At 55.3% G+C, this 19,287-nt stretch overlaps 2 protein-coding genes and 1 non-coding gene across 4 annotated transcripts; 2 read left to right on the forward strand and 1 right to left on the reverse strand.

Annotated features, from left to right (window-relative positions):
• The first annotated feature begins 8,644 nt into the window (after positions 1-8,644).
• On the forward strand, positions 8,645-11,303 carry RPL10 (ribosomal protein L10). 2 transcript variants are annotated; one of them, XM_043571287.1, is made up of 6 exons: positions 8,645-8,808; positions 9,691-9,749; positions 9,844-9,951; positions 10,184-10,322; positions 10,843-11,005; positions 11,093-11,303. In XM_043571287.1, the coding sequence occupies exons 1-6, from the start codon at positions 8,786-8,788 to the stop codon at positions 11,243-11,245; spliced, it is 645 nt and encodes a 214-aa protein (XP_043427222.1). In that variant the 5' UTR covers positions 8,645-8,785; the 3' UTR covers positions 11,246-11,303. The 2 variants fall into 2 exon arrangements, with proteins under 2 accessions (XP_043427222.1, XP_043427223.1); XM_043571288.1 differs by lacking the exon at positions 11,093-11,303 and having other exon boundaries at positions 10,854-10,962.
• On the forward strand, positions 10,662-10,794 carry LOC122478124. Its single transcript, XR_006295874.1, has one exon. It is a non-coding gene; the product is annotated as a small nucleolar RNA SNORA70 (small nucleolar RNA).
• Positions 11,304-12,446: 1,143 nt separating the features above from the next.
• Positions 12,447-18,631, reverse strand: DNASE1L1 (deoxyribonuclease 1 like 1). The gene is made up of 8 exons (XM_043571286.1): positions 18,418-18,631; positions 15,882-16,093; positions 15,444-15,532; positions 15,278-15,364; positions 14,232-14,332; positions 13,974-14,086; positions 13,645-13,893; positions 12,447-13,562 (listed from the first exon to the last, which is right to left on the reverse strand). The coding sequence occupies exons 2-8, from the start codon at positions 16,011-16,013 to the stop codon at positions 13,449-13,451; spliced, it is 885 nt and encodes a 294-aa protein (XP_043427221.1). The 5' UTR covers positions 16,014-16,093; positions 18,418-18,631; the 3' UTR covers positions 12,447-13,448.
• Positions 18,632-19,287: the final 656 nt, after the last annotated feature.

A 19,287-nucleotide genomic window follows, 5' to 3' on the forward strand; every position in this document is an offset into this window, starting at 1 on the left:
CAAGTGGCGTGGGAAAGACTGTGTTACCTTCCTGCCGTCCTCATCTGCAGGAGCCTGGAGAGCTCCCCTGGCCAACACCACACTCGCGGGTACGGGCACCAGCTCTGCCCACCTTTTCCCGGGTACCGGGTACTAGGCCTGTGTGTGTGTGGAGGTGGGATCCATGCTTTAACAGAGAACTGTCCCAGACGCACTCAGGGTCGCTGGAACACACAGCGCGCCGGGCAAGGAAGGGGTGGAGGGGGGGGGGAGTGGGGCGGGGGTGCCGCGATCCGGTCCCCGGGAGGCTGGATGCGCCCCGGACCGCACAGCAAGGCCGCTCTCCGAGGCCAGGGCGGGGAGGGGCTGCAGACGCGGTGACTATGCCCTTGGTCATCCCGGTGGGGCCGCCGCCCCCTTCTCCCCTCACTAGGCCCCCGGGGGCCCCGATACACTGGCCCTGGCCATCTAGAGGGCCAGACACCGTCAGGTCGGCCTCGCCCCGGCGGAACGCACAGGTCCCCAGGCCTCGGGGAACGGAGACTCTGGCAGGGGCCAGGACCCGGAGAGGCGGGGGGCGGAGCCCAGGGACGGAGGGCGGAGCCCAGGGACGGAGGGCGGTGTCCAGAAGGCCGGGGCGTCGTCCGGGCACGCCGCGCCCGCCCTCACCGCCCCGGCACCGGTCTCCTCCTGTCCCTCAGCGCGCCACAGGAAGCCCCGCCCCACAGGTCGCGGGGCACCGCCTTCCTGCCCACCCCTTCCGGCTAGCTCCGCCAATGCCCCAGCTCGGCTCAGGACGGGGCCGCTCCCAGGCCGCCCGCGGAAGCCCCGGCCCCGCGGCCTGACGGACGTGTCCCCTGCCCAATCAAAACAAGCCGGTCGCCTGCGCGCCCCTCTGGGCTCGGCTCCCGCGCGCTCCTTTCTAGCGGTCGGGCCCGGTGGGCCGCGCGACGCCTAGACGTCCCGGCGGGGCGAGCGCGACGTCTGCGTGCAGAGTCGCGCAAGTCGTCGTGTCCGTCCACGCCAAGCCCTGCTTGTGTGCTTTCGGCTGGAACTTGGATCTTGAAGTGACGGACCTCACGGGGAGTTCCGGAGAAGCGCCAGGGCGCCTCCCGCAGTTCCCTGGGACCGGCAGGGTGCACATCTAGTGCAATCGCACACCCGGCTTTGGCATTGCTGCCGTCCGAGAGCTGCTCCGTGTGTGCCGCACCCGCGTGTGCGGCCGCGCGTAGCTCTGCACTTTCGCCACGCGTGTAGATTCAGGCGACTCCCACGGGCATCCGCGTCCAGTTGGTTCCCTCCCAAGGACCCCTCCTGTTAACCTTTCGTAACCACAGCCTCCTCCCCTCTGCTCCCTCCCACCCCGCGACCTCCAGTGTTGTGTGCTCGCTCGTGTACAAGTTGGTCATTTGAGCACTTCGGTAAATAGAACCATGATGCGGTATGCAGTAGGTCTCAGTGACTCCGGGTGGGCTTTTTTCCCTTCACTCTCATAATGCCCTTGAGATCCATCCAGATGGTTGCGTGTATCCATAGTCAGTTCTTCCTTCGTATTGCTAGCTACGGTCCTTGGTGTGGATTGACCGGTTGCTTCAAACATTCACCCGCTGAAGGACACGCTGCTCGTCCCCAGTCCTAGGCTGCTGCAGATACCCCCGCTATGGACATTCACATACGTGTTTTCGCGTGATCCTAAGCTTCTGTTTCTTTGGCCTAAATGCCCAAGAGTGCAATTGCTGGGTCCTATGGACATGGATGTGTAGCTTTAAATATTTCATTTAATTTTAGGGTATTTATTTAAGTAATCTCTATACCGAACGTGGGGCTCCAACCCACCACCCCAGGATCAAGGGTTGCACGCTCTTCCCACCGAGCCAGCCAGGCACCCCTGGATGTTTAGCTTTAGGAGAAACTGCCCACTTGCGGGCCACCCTGGCTGTTATCATTTTCCATTAGCACCCTGCACAGTTTTAGAGCGCATCATCGAACATTTTTACAAAGCAACATTATATTAAGCAAGATTGTTAACAATTTTGTCTCTCTCTTCTACATATAGTCTTCTAATGCAATCACCAACATAGTCATTTACAGAGTTTTACAAAGCATATACCCTGGGGCGGGGGTGGGGGGCGGGCAGGGAAAAACAAAAATGAATAAAAATAAAAAGCATACATCCTATATATTTAATTGTGATTTTCTCTTACTTACTTACTTAGCAATAGGTCTTTGAAAACCTTCCATGTCACTAAACAAATGTCTAGCTCATTTCTCTTCTGGCTGCGTGGTCTCTGATGCATGTACTGTATGTATGTACTATATGCAGGTACTACAATTTACATAATGAATCCCCAACTGGATGGTACGTTTACCTTTCCTCTTCTCTCTGCCATTGGCATTAGCACCGCAAGTACCAACTGTGAACGTGTGTCAGCCTCCCTCTAGGATAATTACCTCTAAGTGAAATTGACAGGCCAAAACCTATGGGCGTTTGAAATGTCAATAGATACTAAGAGATGGCCTTCCCCACCGAAAGACCCCACTGGTGGTACACTAGGGCTGTTAGTTCTTTGTTACCTATGTTGCAAATATTTTGCCCCCAGTATGTCTTTTGTCTTCAAGGACAAGGCTTGCCGGTTTGGGCAGTCAAGAAGGTATACATTTTTTTTTTTTTAAGTTTTTATTTTACTTTTATTTTTAATTACTTATTTTCTTTGAAAAATTTTAACGCGATTTATTTCTGAGAGACAGAGACAGAGAACAAGCAGGGGAGGGGCAGAGAGAGAGAGGGAGACACACAATCTGAAGCAGGCTCCAGGCTCGGAGCTGTCAGCCCAGAGCCCCACACGGGTCGAACCCACGAATCGTGAGTGAGATGGTGACCTGAGCCGAAGTCGGACGCTTCACCGACCGAGCCACCCAGGCACCCCAATTTTTAATTATTTTCCATGTTTGTTTATTTTTGAGAGAGAGGGAGAACGCGAGTGGGGGAGGGGCAGAGAGAGGGCGTCAAGAGGATCCAAACCGGACTCTATGCTGACAGCACAGAGCCCCATGTGGGGCTAGAACTCACAAACCGTGAGATCATGACCTGAACCCAAGTCGGAGGCTTACCCGAATGAGCCACCCAGGCGCCCCTGAAGTTTTTGTTTTTAAGTCATCTCTACACCTCCCCCCTTGGGGCTCCAACTTCAAACCCTGAGGTCAGGAGTCACATGCTCTACAGACTGAGCCAGCCAGGCGCCCCAAAGTTACACATTTTTATACCACCAAGGGTATTAAACTGTCAATTGGCGATTTCTGGGTTGCGTATCGTGGGCACGAAGGCCTCCTCCCACGTGTGATGACAGTAAGGAGACTCGGGGTGGTATCGATGAGCCTGTTGCCAAGTCCTCGGTGACCCAGGCTGGTAGGTTGACCCGCTGGGCCAATGGCTGTGGCCCTGGGCGCCGGTCACATGATGCAGGGCTGCCTAGGCTGGGGGCTGGGGGCGGTGCCACTCTGACAGCCAGCCCCTGCCCTCCAGGGATGCCAGTCCAGTTTGGGAGAAAGACCAGCGAATACGGAATGAGAAACACGCATAGGTGGCTTGCGGGTAAGCAAGAGAAATCCCGGGGAAGAGGACGCAGAGCAAATGCAAAGTCAGGGGTGGGTGAGCAGGGATGGGCTAGGGCCGTGGGGAGGAGCTCCCGGGGTAGGGAGGAGCTCCCGGGGTGGGGAGGAGCTCCTGGGGTGGGGTTCCCAGGTGCCAGGAGCAAATGGCTTTCAGAAGGTCAGAGGGCAGAACCGAGACCCCACCTAAAACCCGTGTTGGTGAAGGGTGACCCCCGCGGGACAAAGGCAGGATGGTGCTATAAGGAGAAGTGGGTCTGAGGGAGCGGGGACGAATGCCCCCCTGACTCCAGTCCTAGCAGCCGCGAACAGGGAGGGGCTGCCTTTCCCCCACCCCTAGCTGCAGGCTGAGAGAGGAACTGCTCCCCCTGCATCGGCGTGGTACTGCTGGGCTCCGGGCCGGCCGAGCACATCCACCCTCCCTGGAAGGGTAGCTCACCCCAGGCTTCCGGCCCAGGACCCCCAGAGGCCCAGCGGGACACGCGTCAGCAACCTCGACTTGAAGACACGGCCCACCTTGGTGGAGAATCGGCAGGCCTGTCGAAGACAGGACTGGCCCTGTGGACCTTCCCAGGGTGCAACTCTCAGAGGCCAGAGGACATCGTTTGCGGTCATGGCATTGCGAGCTTGCGGTGTGCCTCGGGCGTGATCCCCATTCACGGCTGTGCCATCCCGCAGCCCTAGCGGCCTGTTCGAGGCGTGATCCCCATTCACGGCTTCTTCCGCACCACTAGCTGGCAAGTGGCCCAGGCGGGGTGTGGATCAAGGACGTCGGGCTCTAGCCAGATCCCCTTCTGTGGGGCTGTGCTCTACGGCGCGGCTCGCTCCCTCACTTGGAGGTCCCCGGGGAACGTGTGGCACACTCAGCATGTCCTGGAGGCTTGAGAGGTGAGCCCAGGTGGCCATCCCCCACGGAAGCCTCCTCGGGCCAGCACACAGCAAAGGGGGCAGGGTGAGAAAGAGAGCCGCCTTCCCCTCTTGTGCTTAACTGGGGTGGGGCGGGGGGGGGGACTTCAAAACCCAGACTGGCATTACCTTTGATTTCTCAGGAGATCAGAGAGCGGCGCTCGTGGATATCTACGCGTTGTTTGCGTTATTGTGATAGAAAGCTACTCCACCTCCCCAAGTCTTCAATGGCCTGTGAGACACAACAAAATAAAAACACAGAAGAGGGAATCAAACAGATAAGAATAATTTTAAAAGCCCAGGCACGGGGCACCTGGGCGGCTCACTCACTAGAGCACGCAACTCTGTGTCTCGGGGTTGCGAGTTCCAGCCCCGCGTTGGGCACACAGAGGTTCCTTACAAGAAAAAAAAAGCACCCAGTCAATTTTGAAAAAGAACTGTCGAAGTCGGGCGCCTGGGTGGCTAAGTCTGTTAAGTGTCTGACTTTGGCTCGGGTCATGATCTCTCGGTTCGTGAGTTCGAGCCCCACGTCGGGCTTTGTGCTGATGGCTCAGAGCCTGGAGCATAGATTCTGTGTCTCCCTCTCTCTCTGCCCCTCCCCTGCTCGTGCTCTTTCTCGGTCTCTCTATAATAGACATGAAAAAGCGTAGGAGTAACAAGACATAGCCTTTGGAATAAAATCCGTCAACAGACGGATGAAACCACAAACAGATGCCACTGAAGAAAGAATTACTGACCTGGAAGATGGTCCTCAGAAATCATCTCCTGCCCCATATCCCCTCGTGGTGGATAAGGTTGCTTCCGCCTTCCCTGAGAAATTGTGGCAGCCCCTCCTCAGAGATCCAGGCTCTGCCTCTTCCAGGCCCCTCATCCTGGCGTCTAGGTGTCTGCTCAGCCCGACCTCTTCCCCGCTTCCCCTCGCCTTAGGGACGGCAGCTTTCTGCCATACGATCTGTTTCTTCAGCCCTCCGGGCCCTGAGCCACCAAATGCTCGTATTCGATTTCGTCTGCTGAGAAACCGTGTCTATTTCTCGTCTCCTTCTCCTGCCCGACTGCTACAGAGTCGGACCTGGGAGTGGTCTCAGAAGAGGGGCCCGCCAAGTGGGGATGTGGGGATGGGTGTGGTCGCGCCCTTGGGCCCCAGGGCAGGGCTCGGGCTCCCTGCCAATGGGAACTGGGCACGTACGTAGCACCCGTGGTCTGCGGGGACCTCTTCCTTCATCAGGCTGTCACCCGCAGTGAACCGGGATGAAGGGCCACCTGCGGGAAGCCCTGAGGAGCCAGCGTGGCTGCTGTACTGTCACGGCGGTAACGACGGCTCTGAAGACTGTGGTGTGGTGATCCCGGAGCGCGCAGAGAAAACAATGGCAACTTTAGTTCCTTACCTCTCAGCTCCAGTCACAGCACGACACGCACAGAACTCCCCCGACAGCCCTAAAAATTCCCTTCCTTCCGTACCTGCAAGGGTTCCTCGTGGTGAAAATTAAACACAAGTTTATCGGTGCGGGTTACAGAATCCCAAAGTCCACTGAATTCCCAGCCTCTCTGTGTTTCTCGTGTGAAAGGTGTGGCCGTGGTTGGAGGAGTGTGGCCCGGAAACCTGGAACTGGGACGTCTGCTTGGCCTCAGTCGAAGCTGAGAGTCGGGATGCCATCAGCCCCTCTGAGGACCCCCATAGTGGTTCAAGTAGCTGCCCCGTGTCTAAGGGACTGGTGTCCCATCGCTAGAAGAATGTGTCATTATCTCGTGTGGGCTTGGTCCCTTGTAATGCAATTCATGTTGTCCTTGAGATCCTGTGCAACATCCCGCTTGCCATTCAGCCCATATGTAGGGTGCAGTCACAGTATGCCCCACGGCTAAGTCTGAACCATGTGGAAATAGCTCACGTGTCAAGAAAAATTCCCAGATGTAACTGGTATCTAACAGATTAATCCTATTTGAACATTTGTGGGAATGGATTCTCAGGCTACCAGGCTAAGGAGGTGAGCTAAGGCACTCACTGGGGTAGATTCACTGATAGGGATGTACTTACTAAATGTTACTGACAGAATGTGGAGCACTTGTAGCTGGTAAGAAATACAGGCCCGTGCTTGTTTGGTTGACTGAACTTGGACTCACTGGTGGCCTGTAGTTGATCGGTTTCAATGCCAGGACTCTCTTGGCATGAGGTGGAGAAGGGAATCTAAAGTGTTACGAGAAAAAGAGAAAAAAAACCCAAGTGTTAGAGATAGAACAACTTGGGAAGTGTTAGAGGGAGAAGATCACGTTGGATCTGAACACTCCACACCCTATGTTCCACAGGATGGTCCAGAAGCAGCTCCTTTCAGTGAAGCTTTGAGAGAACCATTAGAGTAGGAACAGTTGCATCTTAGAAAAGCTCTGGAAAGATCACCATGGGGGCCCCTGGCTGGCTCAGTTGATAAAGAATGCAACTGTTGACCTCTGGGTAGTTAGTTTACCACATTGGGTGTGGAGCCTCGTTAAAAAAAAAAAAAAAAAAAAAAAAAAGATCAGGCGCCTGGATAACCCAGTCGGTTAAGTATCCGACACTTGATTTTGGCTTAGGTCAGGATCTTCAAGGTTCGTACATTCGAGCCCTGCATTGGGTTCCGTGCTGACAGTGCAGAGCCTGCTTGAGATTCTCTCTTTCTCTGTCTGGCCCTCCCCTGTGTTCTGTCTTCTCTCTTAAAAATAAACATTTTTTAGAAAAGAAAAAAGAAAATGAATGAAATAAAACAGGCCAAGTGCTACAGCATGTTTGATATATAGAACTCTAAATGCTCCAGGTATGGGAGCCAAAAATCTGGCTTGAGCTGCTCCAGTGGAGTCACAGACTCTCACCCAGTTTCGAGACCCAGAGTCCCTTCATGGACTGGGAGGTGGGTCCCCTGAGACACACACTGCACCATTGCTCCGGTGGAAACCACAAAGGGATCTGCAGGCCTGTACTCAAGTGACAGGTTGTCCCGGAGAACAGGTGTGCTTGAGCAAGCAGGCCTCCCTCCTTGGCAGGCCACACCTATCAAGTGACATGGGAAAGGCTTTGTTACCTTTCTCCTGTCCCCACCTCCAGAAGTGTGGACAGTTCTGGGATTTACGGAGATCGCTGGTAACTCAAGCACTAACTCTGCCCACCTCTCTTGGATCCTATTCTTGTTGGGGGGTTGAGGGGCTTATTGTGAACCATCTCAGGGGCACACTTTCGATGTGCTGGAACACAGTGGGCAGGGAAAGGAGTGTGTTGAGGAGGCGTGGGGGTGTGCCACAATCTGGGCCCTGGGAGGACGGAAGCGTCCAGAACTGCACCGCAAGGCTGCCCTCAAAGGCTAGGAGTGGGGCACAGCCGGAGAAGGAATGACAGTGCTCCTTTGCCACCCTTGGTGCGGTTGTCGCCTCTGTCTCCAAGTCACCCTGGGGAGCATAACGTCTCTTTTCTCTGCCTGGTCAGGGTGGGCCCAAAGGTGTACACGGGGTCTGCCATGCCCTGGATCATGAGGGAGGCTTCTCCTTGCCCTTTCTCCAGCGAGAGGGCGCAGCTCTGCCACTTGTCTTCGACGAACCGGGAAACTGTGCATGCCTTACAGCAAAGGCAGCTCCGGAATCTTCGGTTAATGCGGGGGGCGGGGTGGTGGTGCGGGGGCGGGGCGAGCCTGCCGCTCCGCCGACAAAGGGACGTGGACCTAGGCTCCAGCACAGCATGTGCCACGGGGTCCTGGAGCTCAGAGGGAGGCTCGGGGGGGGGGGGGGGGCGTATCCCAGCCCCGTGACCCCCGGGAACACGCAAGCAGCCACAGTAAGCCACACTCAGGGGTACTTTCCTTCTTTCAATCCCAGGAGTATATGGCGTTCATAGTTAACGGCAAAGCCTCGGGGAAGAGTTCTACACCCAAGATGGCCGGCCGGAAACAGGCTTCTCGTGCCGATGTGGCGAGGCCAGATTGGCTAGCTGGCCGCCCGTATTTGAACGCTCAGCTGGGTCCCGGTTCAGCTCTGGAGCGGAGCCCCGCCCGCACGCAGGCGCACAAAGCTGCTGCATCTATGGTCCGGAAGTGTGACAGAGCGTCCACCCACTCTGGCCAGGACTCTATGGTTCCTATGCGCGAAGATCGGCCGCCTATATAAGGCATGCGCAGGCGTGGGAGCGCCTCTTTTCCTTCGGCGCGGTGAGTAGTCGTGGTTCTGGAGTTGTGCGTTGTCCTTGCTGGTTCTCTGTCCCGGTTTGAGGCCTGTCCGCGTCTTCTGTTCCGACTTTATCTGTTTCGTTGCAGCCACTGAAGATCTTGGTGTCGCCATGGGCCGCCGCCCCGCCCGGTGGTGAGTGCCAAATCCGTGCAATTTCGCTGATGTGAAGAATGGAGGGAGAACTGTATTTCAACGCTAAAATTAACCGTGGGGTGGGGCCTCCGGGGCACCTTTTCTATATTGCGAACGGACTCCACGTTTTTACTGATATTCCGGGTCGCTTGGGGACTTCGTTTACACTGTCTGTTTCTTTTAAGGTTCAGGCCTTTCTTAAGCGTTTCTTCTGTTTTGTTGGGGTGCCAGATTTACCTTGGCCTGCATGTGTTCCGCCACTTACGGGCTGAAATCGACGGCCGCCTTACATCTAGTCTCCGTCCTGGAAATTAGCCACCTTTTCAGACTCGATACCCTCTCAGGGCCTTTGTGTGCCATCCCCATCTTATTTCCGGGCGACATGCCCGTTCGGCCTCGGTCGCCAAGGGCCGCCCTGACCAGAGGGCTCAGCCACCTCGTGTGCCCTGCAGGGGGCGTCAGATTCTTTTCACATGTGGTTTCGAAGGCGGATTTATTGCCACGTGCCCAAAAATCAGTGGCATGAATTATGTTACTAATTAGCAAGAAATTTGCAGTGCCTTTGAGATGTTTCTCTTATGTAACTGGAAAAGTGCCTTTCCACCTGTTGACCTTATAGGAAGCATGGAACCATAATAATACGGGGTTGAAGGAGATTTTTTGCTTCTATGTTTTCTGTATGAGTGTTCTCTAATTTTTGGTCACTTTGTTTTGACCGTGTTTTGCTTAGAGCCAAATTCCAGGAGTGGAGACAGCTAGAGATTGAGCTGTTGCCCCCGGTCCCCATTCCTGCCCTCCTTTGGTCTTAATTTAAGGGAGTTCTCAAAGTGCTTATTGGGTTCACTTGTGAACTATAAACTTGGATTTCTCCCCTCCCCACAGTTACCGGTATTGTAAGAACAAGCCGTATCCAAAGTCTCGTTTCTGCAGAGGTGTCCCTGGTAAGTAGTGGGAGAGTTCCCAAACTGGTTTGGCTGCACTGACTCAGTTGCCTCCGGTGCCCCTCCCCCACATACTTATCTCCATATTTTTCAGATGCCAAGATCCGAATTTTTGACCTGGGGCGTAAGAAGGCAAAAGTGGATGAGTTCCCACTGTGTGGCCACATGGTGTCAGATGAATACGAGCAGCTCTCCTCTGAAGGTGAGGCCGGATTCGTTGTTAATCCCATCCTTTCTAACTGCTCCCTTCCCCCACCAGACCCAGAACAAACTGCTGCACCAGATTCACCATTTAATCAAGAGTATCTGATGGTGAGCCTTTTTATGAAGTTCACCCAGTCGGTACAGATGTACACTGAGGGCCAGGGACAGTTACAGTAAGTGGCTCTGTCCTATTTTGTCTCACTGCTGCCTCCCACCTGCCCCCAACCTAGCCCTGGAGGCTGCCCGAATTTGTGCCAACAAGTACATGGTGAAAAGCTGTGGCAAAGATGGTTTTCACATCCGGGTGCGGCTCCACCCTTTCCATGTCATCCGTATCAACAAGATGTTGTCCTGTGCTGGAGCTGACAGGTGAGCTGGGTCCTGGGTGTCTGTCTTTTGAGGGGTTTTCCCATAACTTGAGGCTTTTGTTTGCCTTGTTTTTTCCATTGGAACAAAGAGATGGTCTCTCGTACGGGACTCCCCCATAATAAAGCCAAGTTAAAGGTTCCCAAAACAAAAGGTATCACAACTAAGTCTTAGCCTCTGGGTGACAGGTGGAGGGAGGTGCTTTTGAGGGAGAGGCTTTAATCCTGATGATACCCATCTGCCAGCAAGCAGGTAGCTGAAGCAGCCACCAGTTGGAATGCTTTCAGCTGAGCCCAATGACACCTTGTAGGGGCTGCCTAGTCTTTTCAGGTTTTCCATTTTCTGCAGCCAATTAAGCCGACTGTGCTCTTTCCCCATGGGGCCCAGTGTGCAATGGCTGCGAACAGCAGCCTCCTTGGTAGTGTATGCAGCCTGTTGGTTGTACGGGTTGCCCTAAGGGACCTTGGAGACAGTTTTGTTCCAGTGGACATTGAGGGTTGGCCTCATGCTTTCTCCAATTTAGGCTCCAGACAGGTATGCGGGGTGCCTTTGGAAAGCCCCAGGGCACAGTGGCCAGGGTCCACATTGGCCAAGTCATCATGTCCATCCGTACCAAGTTGCAGAACAAGGAGCATGTGATTGAGGCCCTACGTAGGGCCAAGTTCAAGTTCCCTGGCCGCCAGAAGGTAAGTTGTGCCGAAACCTTGGTCCTGCTTTACTTGTCCTGGTCAGTGTCCAGGTTTCCTAATTCTGTTATTTTCATCTTATCACAGATCCACATTTCCAAGAAGTGGGGCTTTACTAAGTTTAACGCGGACGAATTTGAAGACATGGTGGCTGAAAAGCGGCTCATCCCAGATGGCTGTGGGGTCAAATACATCCCTAATCGTGGCCCCTTGGACAAATGGCGGGCTCTGCACTCATGAGAACTTCAGCACTGCCCTTCCCCATTCATGCCCACCAATAAATCCTGCTTCCTGTCTATTTGTCTTTGCATCTGGATTCAATGGTGGTGGGCTGGGAGGGGGACTATAGAGTCACTACCTTGTCTTTTCAGAAGAAGGTTGACGAGCTGGCCAAGGCCAGCAAGGAGACAAACCTAGCGACATGGCCTGGGACCGTCATCCTCTCAATTGTCCGGTTGGGACTTTGACTTGGACCTGCCTAGATCAGAAGCTATCAATTCAGGTTTTCCCTGCCAAGTTCATGCTGTGATTAGTCCAGTATAGTCCAGTGGATGCTGCCTTAGTAAAGTGCCCTGCCCAGTGATGAAATAGGGCTGGTGGCCTAAGGTTGACCTCTGGCTGCTTGTGGAATCTTTCCCCACAGGTCCCAGACCAGCAACATCACTGGAAACAAGTGAATCAGACCAGGCATGGTTCCAGCCATGGTTTTTTTTTTTTTTTTTTTAATTTTTTTTCAACCTTTTTATTTATTTTTGGGACAGAGACAGAGCATGAATGGGGGAGGGGCAGAGAGAGAGGGAGACACAGAATCGGAAACAGGCTCCAGGCTCCGAGCCATCAGCCCAGAGCCTGACGCGGGGCTCGAACTCCCGGACTGCGAGATCGTGACCTGGCTGAAGTCGGACGCTTAACCGACTGCGCCACCCAGGCGCCCCCCAGCCATGTTTTAACCAGCACTCGAGGAGACCTGGTCCTCCAGTTAGCCCTTGAATAGTTTTCCTGTGTTGGGAGTTGTCCAGCTTTGACCCACACCATCCACCGCTCCCGTGGCCTCATTTCTGGGTCCCTCCTCACCACCCTGGCCAGTGTCCCCTGACCTCGAGCTCCCCCAGCTGAAACAGCCCAAAGGCTTGACAATGAGACAGTGGCAAGTATGCAGCTCCCCTGGCCTGGAGCTCCTGGTGTGCTGGCCAGCACTTCTGAGGGCCAGGATTACAAGAGCAGGAACAGGCTGGGTATCGGCGGAGCAGCAGAAACAGGCCTGGGGAGTTCTTAGCAGGCTGGATGGCCTGGGGCTGTGCATGCATAAGGGGATCTGGTTCCAGAGCTGTGCACGGAGGCCCCAGAGCTGCTGTGTACTGCTTCCTGGAGCTGGACTGTGCTGCACTTAATCCTTGTGGCTCCTGAGAGTCCTTTTGTAATCATTACTTCCAGCCATTTATGAAGTTTAAAATGACCTTTATTTTTGACCTTGAGGTGGTTCTAAACCATAAACATTTGTGCTTAAGTGGCTCTGATGTCTTGCTAATGGGCTTTACTGAGCACTGCTCTCTGGAAAAGAGCTGGAGAAGGAAGGGTTCTGTGATACCAACACACCGAATAGGATCATTGTTGACATTTTGCTATGTATCCTATCATGTATCCCCTTTGGCTGCACAACCTTGTAGCCACACAGTTGCTACCACAGTTACATGGTAAATGCTACATATAGATATTTTCTGTAAACCTGAGCCCTGCCAGCCACTGGACTGACCCTGCATGGGGCAAGGCTGGGCTGCAAGAAGGTTGCAAATAATGGGCTTGGCAGCAGGCACAGCAAGCACGGGGGCTGTTTGAAACATTTTCTGTTCTCTAGTTGCTATGTGTATGTGTAAACTGCTTCTCAATCCTTGTATTTGCTGTAGTCCTAATACTGATGTAGATGAATCCTGTGTGCAATGGAAATGGCCCTTTGACGTATCTGCTACACATACGCGATATCCCTACAATTTAGCTTTTTGTTCTCAATGTTTAAGTTCCCTTTTTGTCATAGAATAAAATCTTTGGGTCTGTTGTGATTCCCTTTTCTGAGACCAGTTTAGCCAGAATCACCAGAGCCCTCTCTCCTCCTCCCCCTGCCCCGGGGCCTGCTCTATCCCCACGCCTGACAGTAGCTGGGGACACAGTGGCATGGGTCTAGCCTCAGGGCCCCTCCCTGCCTTCCTCTTCTACATTCTAATGCCAGCCAGGAGCCCGATCAAAGAATGCAAGCCAAACCTAAGAAGAGACAGATGGAGGAGAGCCACAGTCCAGTGGGGCAGAGCTCTAGTCAGATGGAGGAGGGCTGCAGATGACGCCCTCAGAGGAGTCTCTGGACCCCAAAGCCGTCTGGAGCAGATGGCAGAGACTAGGATTTGAGTCCTGAAGGCAGCACCGTCCTCACGTCTGTAGGCAGCAGGCCCAGTTAGGGAAGCAGCAGCAGCAGCAACAGAGCGGCGGCCAGGCCGAGAGGCTGGACCCTGCGTGCCGCCCGGCTCAGCTCCACTTCCACAGGGTAGTGGTCGCTGACGTTGAGGGCCTGGGGGGCGGGCAGCGAGACGGAGCGTCAGTGCCAGGGCTGAGGCGCTTCCCTGGGAAGCCGTTCCCGTCTCCCCCTTTACCTCCTCCTCGGTGAGTCCGAAGCTCCCGGGGAAGTCAAAGGCGGCAGCGGAGCGCAGCAGGCTCTGGCAGCGCTCGCCGTGCAGCACGATGCGGTCATACGCGCAGTGGGTGCTGGCGCGCACCGTGGTGTCCTCCCCGTCAGGGATCACCCAATGGAAGCCTTCCTGAGTCCTCAGCACCAGCTCACCTATGCGCTTTTTGGTCAGCGAGGCGCAGTCAGCGTTGAAGTCCCCAAGCAAGATCATGTCCTGGAGAGGGGGTGGCAGTCAGGCCGGGCCACCCAGCCATCATGTCCCCGGCCCTCCCGCGCAAGCTGGCCCCACCCTACCTTGCTCTGCCAGTGCTTGGAGACGTCCAGAAACACATCATACAGGGCGTTCAGCTCTTTCTCCACGGCCTTCGGACTGGTGTGCAGCGGGACCAGCACCAGGCTGGGGAGGACTGCAAGACCCCGGGGACGGAGGACTCACATCCTCTCCTGGCCACTGCCCACCCCGACTCTTCTCAGTAACCGAGCGCTTAGTAGAGCCAGCCAGGTCCTCCTTCCAGCTCCCAGATAGCAGGGTCACCCCTCTCCCCTTCCTACCCTTGCTGGGGAAGGTGAACTGGGCCACAAAGGGCTCCCGGGCAAAGAGATCATCCTCGTCATTGTACACGTAGGAATCCAGGACCTGTGTCTTGTGTGACCTGGGGGAGCAAGGGATGGGAAGCAGTGGCCTCACATCATGGATTCTGGTTTGCAAGTGGCCACAACCCTCCTCGCCTTTTTCCTAGAACCTGTTTTTTATTGAGCTAGAATTCACATACCTGGAAGTTACCTGTTTAAAACGCACAATTCAGTGGTGTTTAGTACATTCACAGGTTGTGCAACCATCACCACAATCAATTTTAGAAACTTTTTATGGCCCCAAAGAGAAACCTTGCACCCGTGGCAGCCGCTCCCCAGTCCCCTCCTCCTCAGCCCCCCCAGGCAGCCACTGATCTACTGTCTCTGTACACGGATACTGCCTTTCATTTAGCCAGTGCGCAGCCGATGGACACTTGCACTGTCATTTTTACTTTGGGGCCGTTACGAGTGTTCCCATGTGGCTGTGTTTCTGTCCCCCCTCCGCCATTACTTTGAAGTGAATTCTACACATCGTATGATTTCATCTATACAAATAGGCCTCCTGACCTGACCACTCCCCTTGCCCTCTCCATCCTGACCCTAGAGGGCTCTGCCGCCGCCAGGCTGTCCTAAGGACTTCGGGCTGTCTCCAGAAACCGGGCCTGTCTGAGGCCCACAGGGAGCCCCTGTCGTTGGGTCTCTTCCCAGAAGTGTCAGCCAATTCCCAAAGAGGACGCCAGCCTTGCCCTGAACCGCATTCCCAGGCTCACTCCCAGCTGCACCCGCCTCGGGCGGTGCGTGCTGGCGCCCGAGTTCCTGGCGCCTCTCGGCCCTGCGGAGGGCCCCGCCTCTGTGCACAGAGAAGGCAGGCCTCTTGCTGTAGGGACATATGGGCACCAGAGCTGAGTAGGGCAGAGGAGAGTAAGATCCCCAGATACAATCAGTGAGGAGAAAAAGTGCAATGAGAAGGTGAGGGCCACCCCCGGGGGGGAGCACCAGTTGCCCCGGCTGCCCTCCGCGCTTACCGGTAGACGTACACGTACTTCTCCATGTACGTGCTGCGCCCCAGCGAGGGGCTGCTCAGCAAGGTGTAGGACCCGGACTCATCAAATCTGCCGCGATAGGGAAAGCCAGGCTCAGGGACCCTGCGGCTCTGGTCGGGGCGGATCAGACCCACAGAGCCCTCCTCACCGATTGAGTTCTCGAAGCAGGAGGGACATAGCACTGCCAGAAGAGTCCACTACTTCCTGAAGCACCATGATATCACAGCGAACCAGGATCTGCAGGACACCAGGAGGGCCAGCCCCACTCAGCGCCAGCGACCCCAAGGGGAAGGTGTGGTCCGTGGGGAACTGGCACTTTTGTGGCCAAGGGTGCTGTGGCTCTCTGGATGAAGCCCACAGAGAGCACTGAGACCAGAGAGGACCTGGGAGAACACCGAGTGCCACCCCATCCACACCGCACCCATATCACAGAAGAGGAGACTGAGGCCGATGACAGGGAAGGAGCGTGCTCCACATCTCCAGACCCATGTCTCTCGTTGTCCCCTCTCCTCTCGGAAATGCCCCTGGTCAGGTAGGGCGGGGGCTTCGGGCCGTGGGCACAGCTTTCCTTCAGGGATGAACGTACCCGGACCAACGTGTCCATCACATGTTCCCTGGCAGCCTTCGCGAGCGTCAGCCGCTGGGCATTGAAGGCACAGATGCGAAAGGCCTCGACCCCACCGGGCAGGAGAAGCAGGAGCACCGCTGGGTAATGCATGGCTGGGTGTGCGACGCCGGGGCCCTCGAGGGAGCCCAGGCTGTCCCAGGGTGCACTCCCAGCTAGGCTTGGTTCTGCTTCTGGAAGGACATGGCAGTGGGGGACAGAGGAAGTGACGCTCGTCCTGCTGCCCAGCACCAGCCTCCCGGAGCTGCCAGCATTGCAGATCTCCCGCCTTTCTCCCTGCGGACGCTTTCCAACATTGGCACATATGGCTTGACTTTCACGCCTAGTGTGGAGCCCAAGGAGGGGCTTGAACTCGCGACCCTAGCGTCAAGATTTGGGCTCAGATCAAGAGTTGGATCCTGCTTTCAGTCCTTTCGCATATATATCCAGAAATGGAACTGCTGGATCATACAGTAATGCTAGGTTTAGTTTTTTTTGAGGAGCTGCCATACTATTTTCCATAGTAGCTAAACCCTTTTTTTGCATTCCCACCGGCAGTACACAAGAGTTCAACCTCACAGTTAACTCCACCTTTTCACCATCATTAGCAGTAAGAGGATCGCCTTCACACAGATCTCTTTCCACTTGTGAGATGATATCAGCAGAATTGCTGGGTTCAAGGGCGTGTACATTTAAAATAATCTCAGCTATGCCCACTCACTGCAGTGTGTGATGGGGCCCCTTTCCCACACCCCCGCCACACTGGATACCCCTTCTTGTTCCTCCTGCCAGCTGAAAGGCCCCTCTTTCGCAGCGTCTCTTGGTTAATCTTTGTTTCAGATGCACCCAAACTTTGTCCTGTCACTTGGGCTCAGCCCCTTGCTCTGCTCCTGCTCCCTGTGACATTCTCAGTAAGCAACATTAAGTCCCTCTACTTCTGTCTGCCTCCTTCTTTCTGTCACCTTTGTAACTAAACTCAAGGGGTTCGCCACTTGGGGTGCGCCGAATGGAACACAACCCAAGGAAGTGTTGAAAGCAAAGAACTGTTTGCTTCTTGTTACAAGTAAGGTGACAGGGAGATAGCTCCGAAAGCACTGTCTCCCCGTGGGGTTAATTCAGGAAGCTTTTATCCAGTGTATTAGGGGGTGGGGGCAGGGAGCTGGCAGAGGGACTTTTGGTTCAATTGTGCGTGCCTAGCATGGCGACATGCTAGTGCACACATCTGTTGGAAAAATGGTGGAAAACTCTGCCTATGGAAGATTTTATATTATACAACTATAAATTTTATATTATAAAACTAATTTTTTTAATGTTTATTTATTTTTGAGAGAGACAGAGCATGAGCGGGGGAGGGGCAGAGAGAGGAGACACAGAATCTGAAGCGGGCTCCAGGCTCCGCGCTGTCTGCACACAGATGTGGGGCTCGAACTCACGAATGGTGAGATCATGACCTGGCCGAAGTCAGACACCCAACTGACTGCGCCACCCAGGCGCCCTTAAAATTATTATAATGAACTTGGGGCGCCTGGGTGGCGCAGTCGGTTAAGCGTCCGGCTTCAGCCAGGTCACGATCTCGCGGTCCGTGAGTTCGAGCCCCGCGTCAGGCTCTGGGCTGATGGCTCGGAGCCTGGAGCCTGTTTCCGATTCTGTGTCTCCCTCTCTCTCTGCCCCTCCCCCGTTCATGCTCTGTCTCTCTCTGTCCCAAAAATAAATAAACGTTGAAAAAAAATTAAAAAAAAAAAAAAAAAAATTATTATAATGAACTAAAGGTAGTTATTTTAGGACAACTTGGAGGGGGGGCTTCTGTGGTCAGCTCCGATCCAGCCCCAAGTGGCTCACGTGAGGAGCTTCGAGGCGAGACACAACCAGCAAGGGGCTATGGGGCGAAACACCTAGCTAGCTGGGTGTCTCCTTGGCTGGAACTGTTGGTTCTGGAAAACAAATCATATTCCTTCTCTGCTTTTGTCCCTTCCCCTCCTCCCTTCTGCTCATAAGTTTCTGCCCTCTTATTTGAGTAACTTCCCACTGCATCCTAGCTAAGGCTTTGTCACCTTCCCCCTCGGGCTCACTTTCTGCCTCAACCAAGGCTCTGCCTGTCTGTCTTTCTCCCTGTCTCTTCTCTGTTCTCCCCTCTTTGTCACGCAGTCTCTGTGCATCTCCTTCATATTCCTGGCTGGGCTGAATGCCTGTCTCTCCCTGGCCACCTGCTCTGTCACTCATGCTGGTGGTTGGGGGGGGGAAGAGAGGGGCTGCCCTGGTTACTATTCTGGGATGTATGTGGACATTTGAGCAGCCCTGGGTGGTTTAGGGAAGGCCTGGAGGCTCTGGGGTCAAGGGTCCCCACAAGGGCCGAAGGCAAGAAGAACCGGAGAGTGACTGTTCCTGGACTCGGCCCAAAGCCCAACCCAGGCTCCCAACACCAAGCCTTGGCCACAGCCCTGGGGTACCCTTCCCCTCTCACCCCCTCCCCAGTCTGGGGGCAACTTCCTCCCTCCCTCTGCTTAGAGGGCGCCCATACCTATTCAGACCAGCTCAGGTCCACGCGTGCCTTGGCTGTAAGCAGACCAGCAGATCACCACACCCTCAGGGAATCGCAGCAGCTCTCTGGGCAGGAACCCGAGGGGAGAAAGGAGAAAAGAGGAAGAGGCGGCCTTCCCGACCCACCCGTCCGTCCGGGTCAGGCCGTCGCCCCACCCTTCCTGGAGCTTGGGCTCTTCCCCTGGCTGGGCCGGCCCCCCGACCCCGCCTTCCCTGACCCGCCTGGAAGCAGGCGCTGGCAGACGCCCGGAGCTGTGGGTGGATGACAGACCTGTGAGTCACAGAGGGTGATGGAGCCTCAGCATTCCCATAATGAGTGGTTTCCTGTGCCAAGGCCGCGCGGCGAGGAGGAGCCGCTTGGAGAATGCAAACCCGGAGCTGTGCTCTCCCGGGCCCAGCGCTCAGCCCCAGACATGGGCTGCCTCCAGGCATCCTCTGGCAGGGAACAAGCGAGAGCTGGGGCTCGTGCCCAACGTAGCCTGGGCACCCGAGCACAAGAGCTTTCTCTCCACGTCCTCAGGCTGGTTGTCAGGGTGGGTGCACACTCCTAAGTGCTCTGGAGACCCCAAGTGAGCGACAGTCAGCGCGGGAACTGGGCACCACTGCAGTCAAGGCTGGACTGAGGAACTGTCCCCAAGAGAAGGGGAGAACAAAGCTGGCAGCTCGGTGTCCCGTGTGGTCCTGCACTGTCGCTGTTGGGACGACCACGGGACTCATTGGAGTCTGCGGCCTGGCGGCGGGTCCTCACCGATGATTGCAGTGTGGTCCCGTTGTTGGCCGGACCCATGTGCATGAGCACATTAGGATTGCAGTGGTGATGAGAACACTAGAAACACTGTTTTATTCATTA

This window comes from Prionailurus bengalensis, chromosome X (assembly GCF_016509475.1).
Source record: "Prionailurus bengalensis isolate Pbe53 chromosome X, Fcat_Pben_1.1_paternal_pri, whole genome shotgun sequence".
NCBI lineage: Eukaryota > Metazoa > Chordata > Mammalia > Carnivora > Felidae > Prionailurus > Prionailurus bengalensis.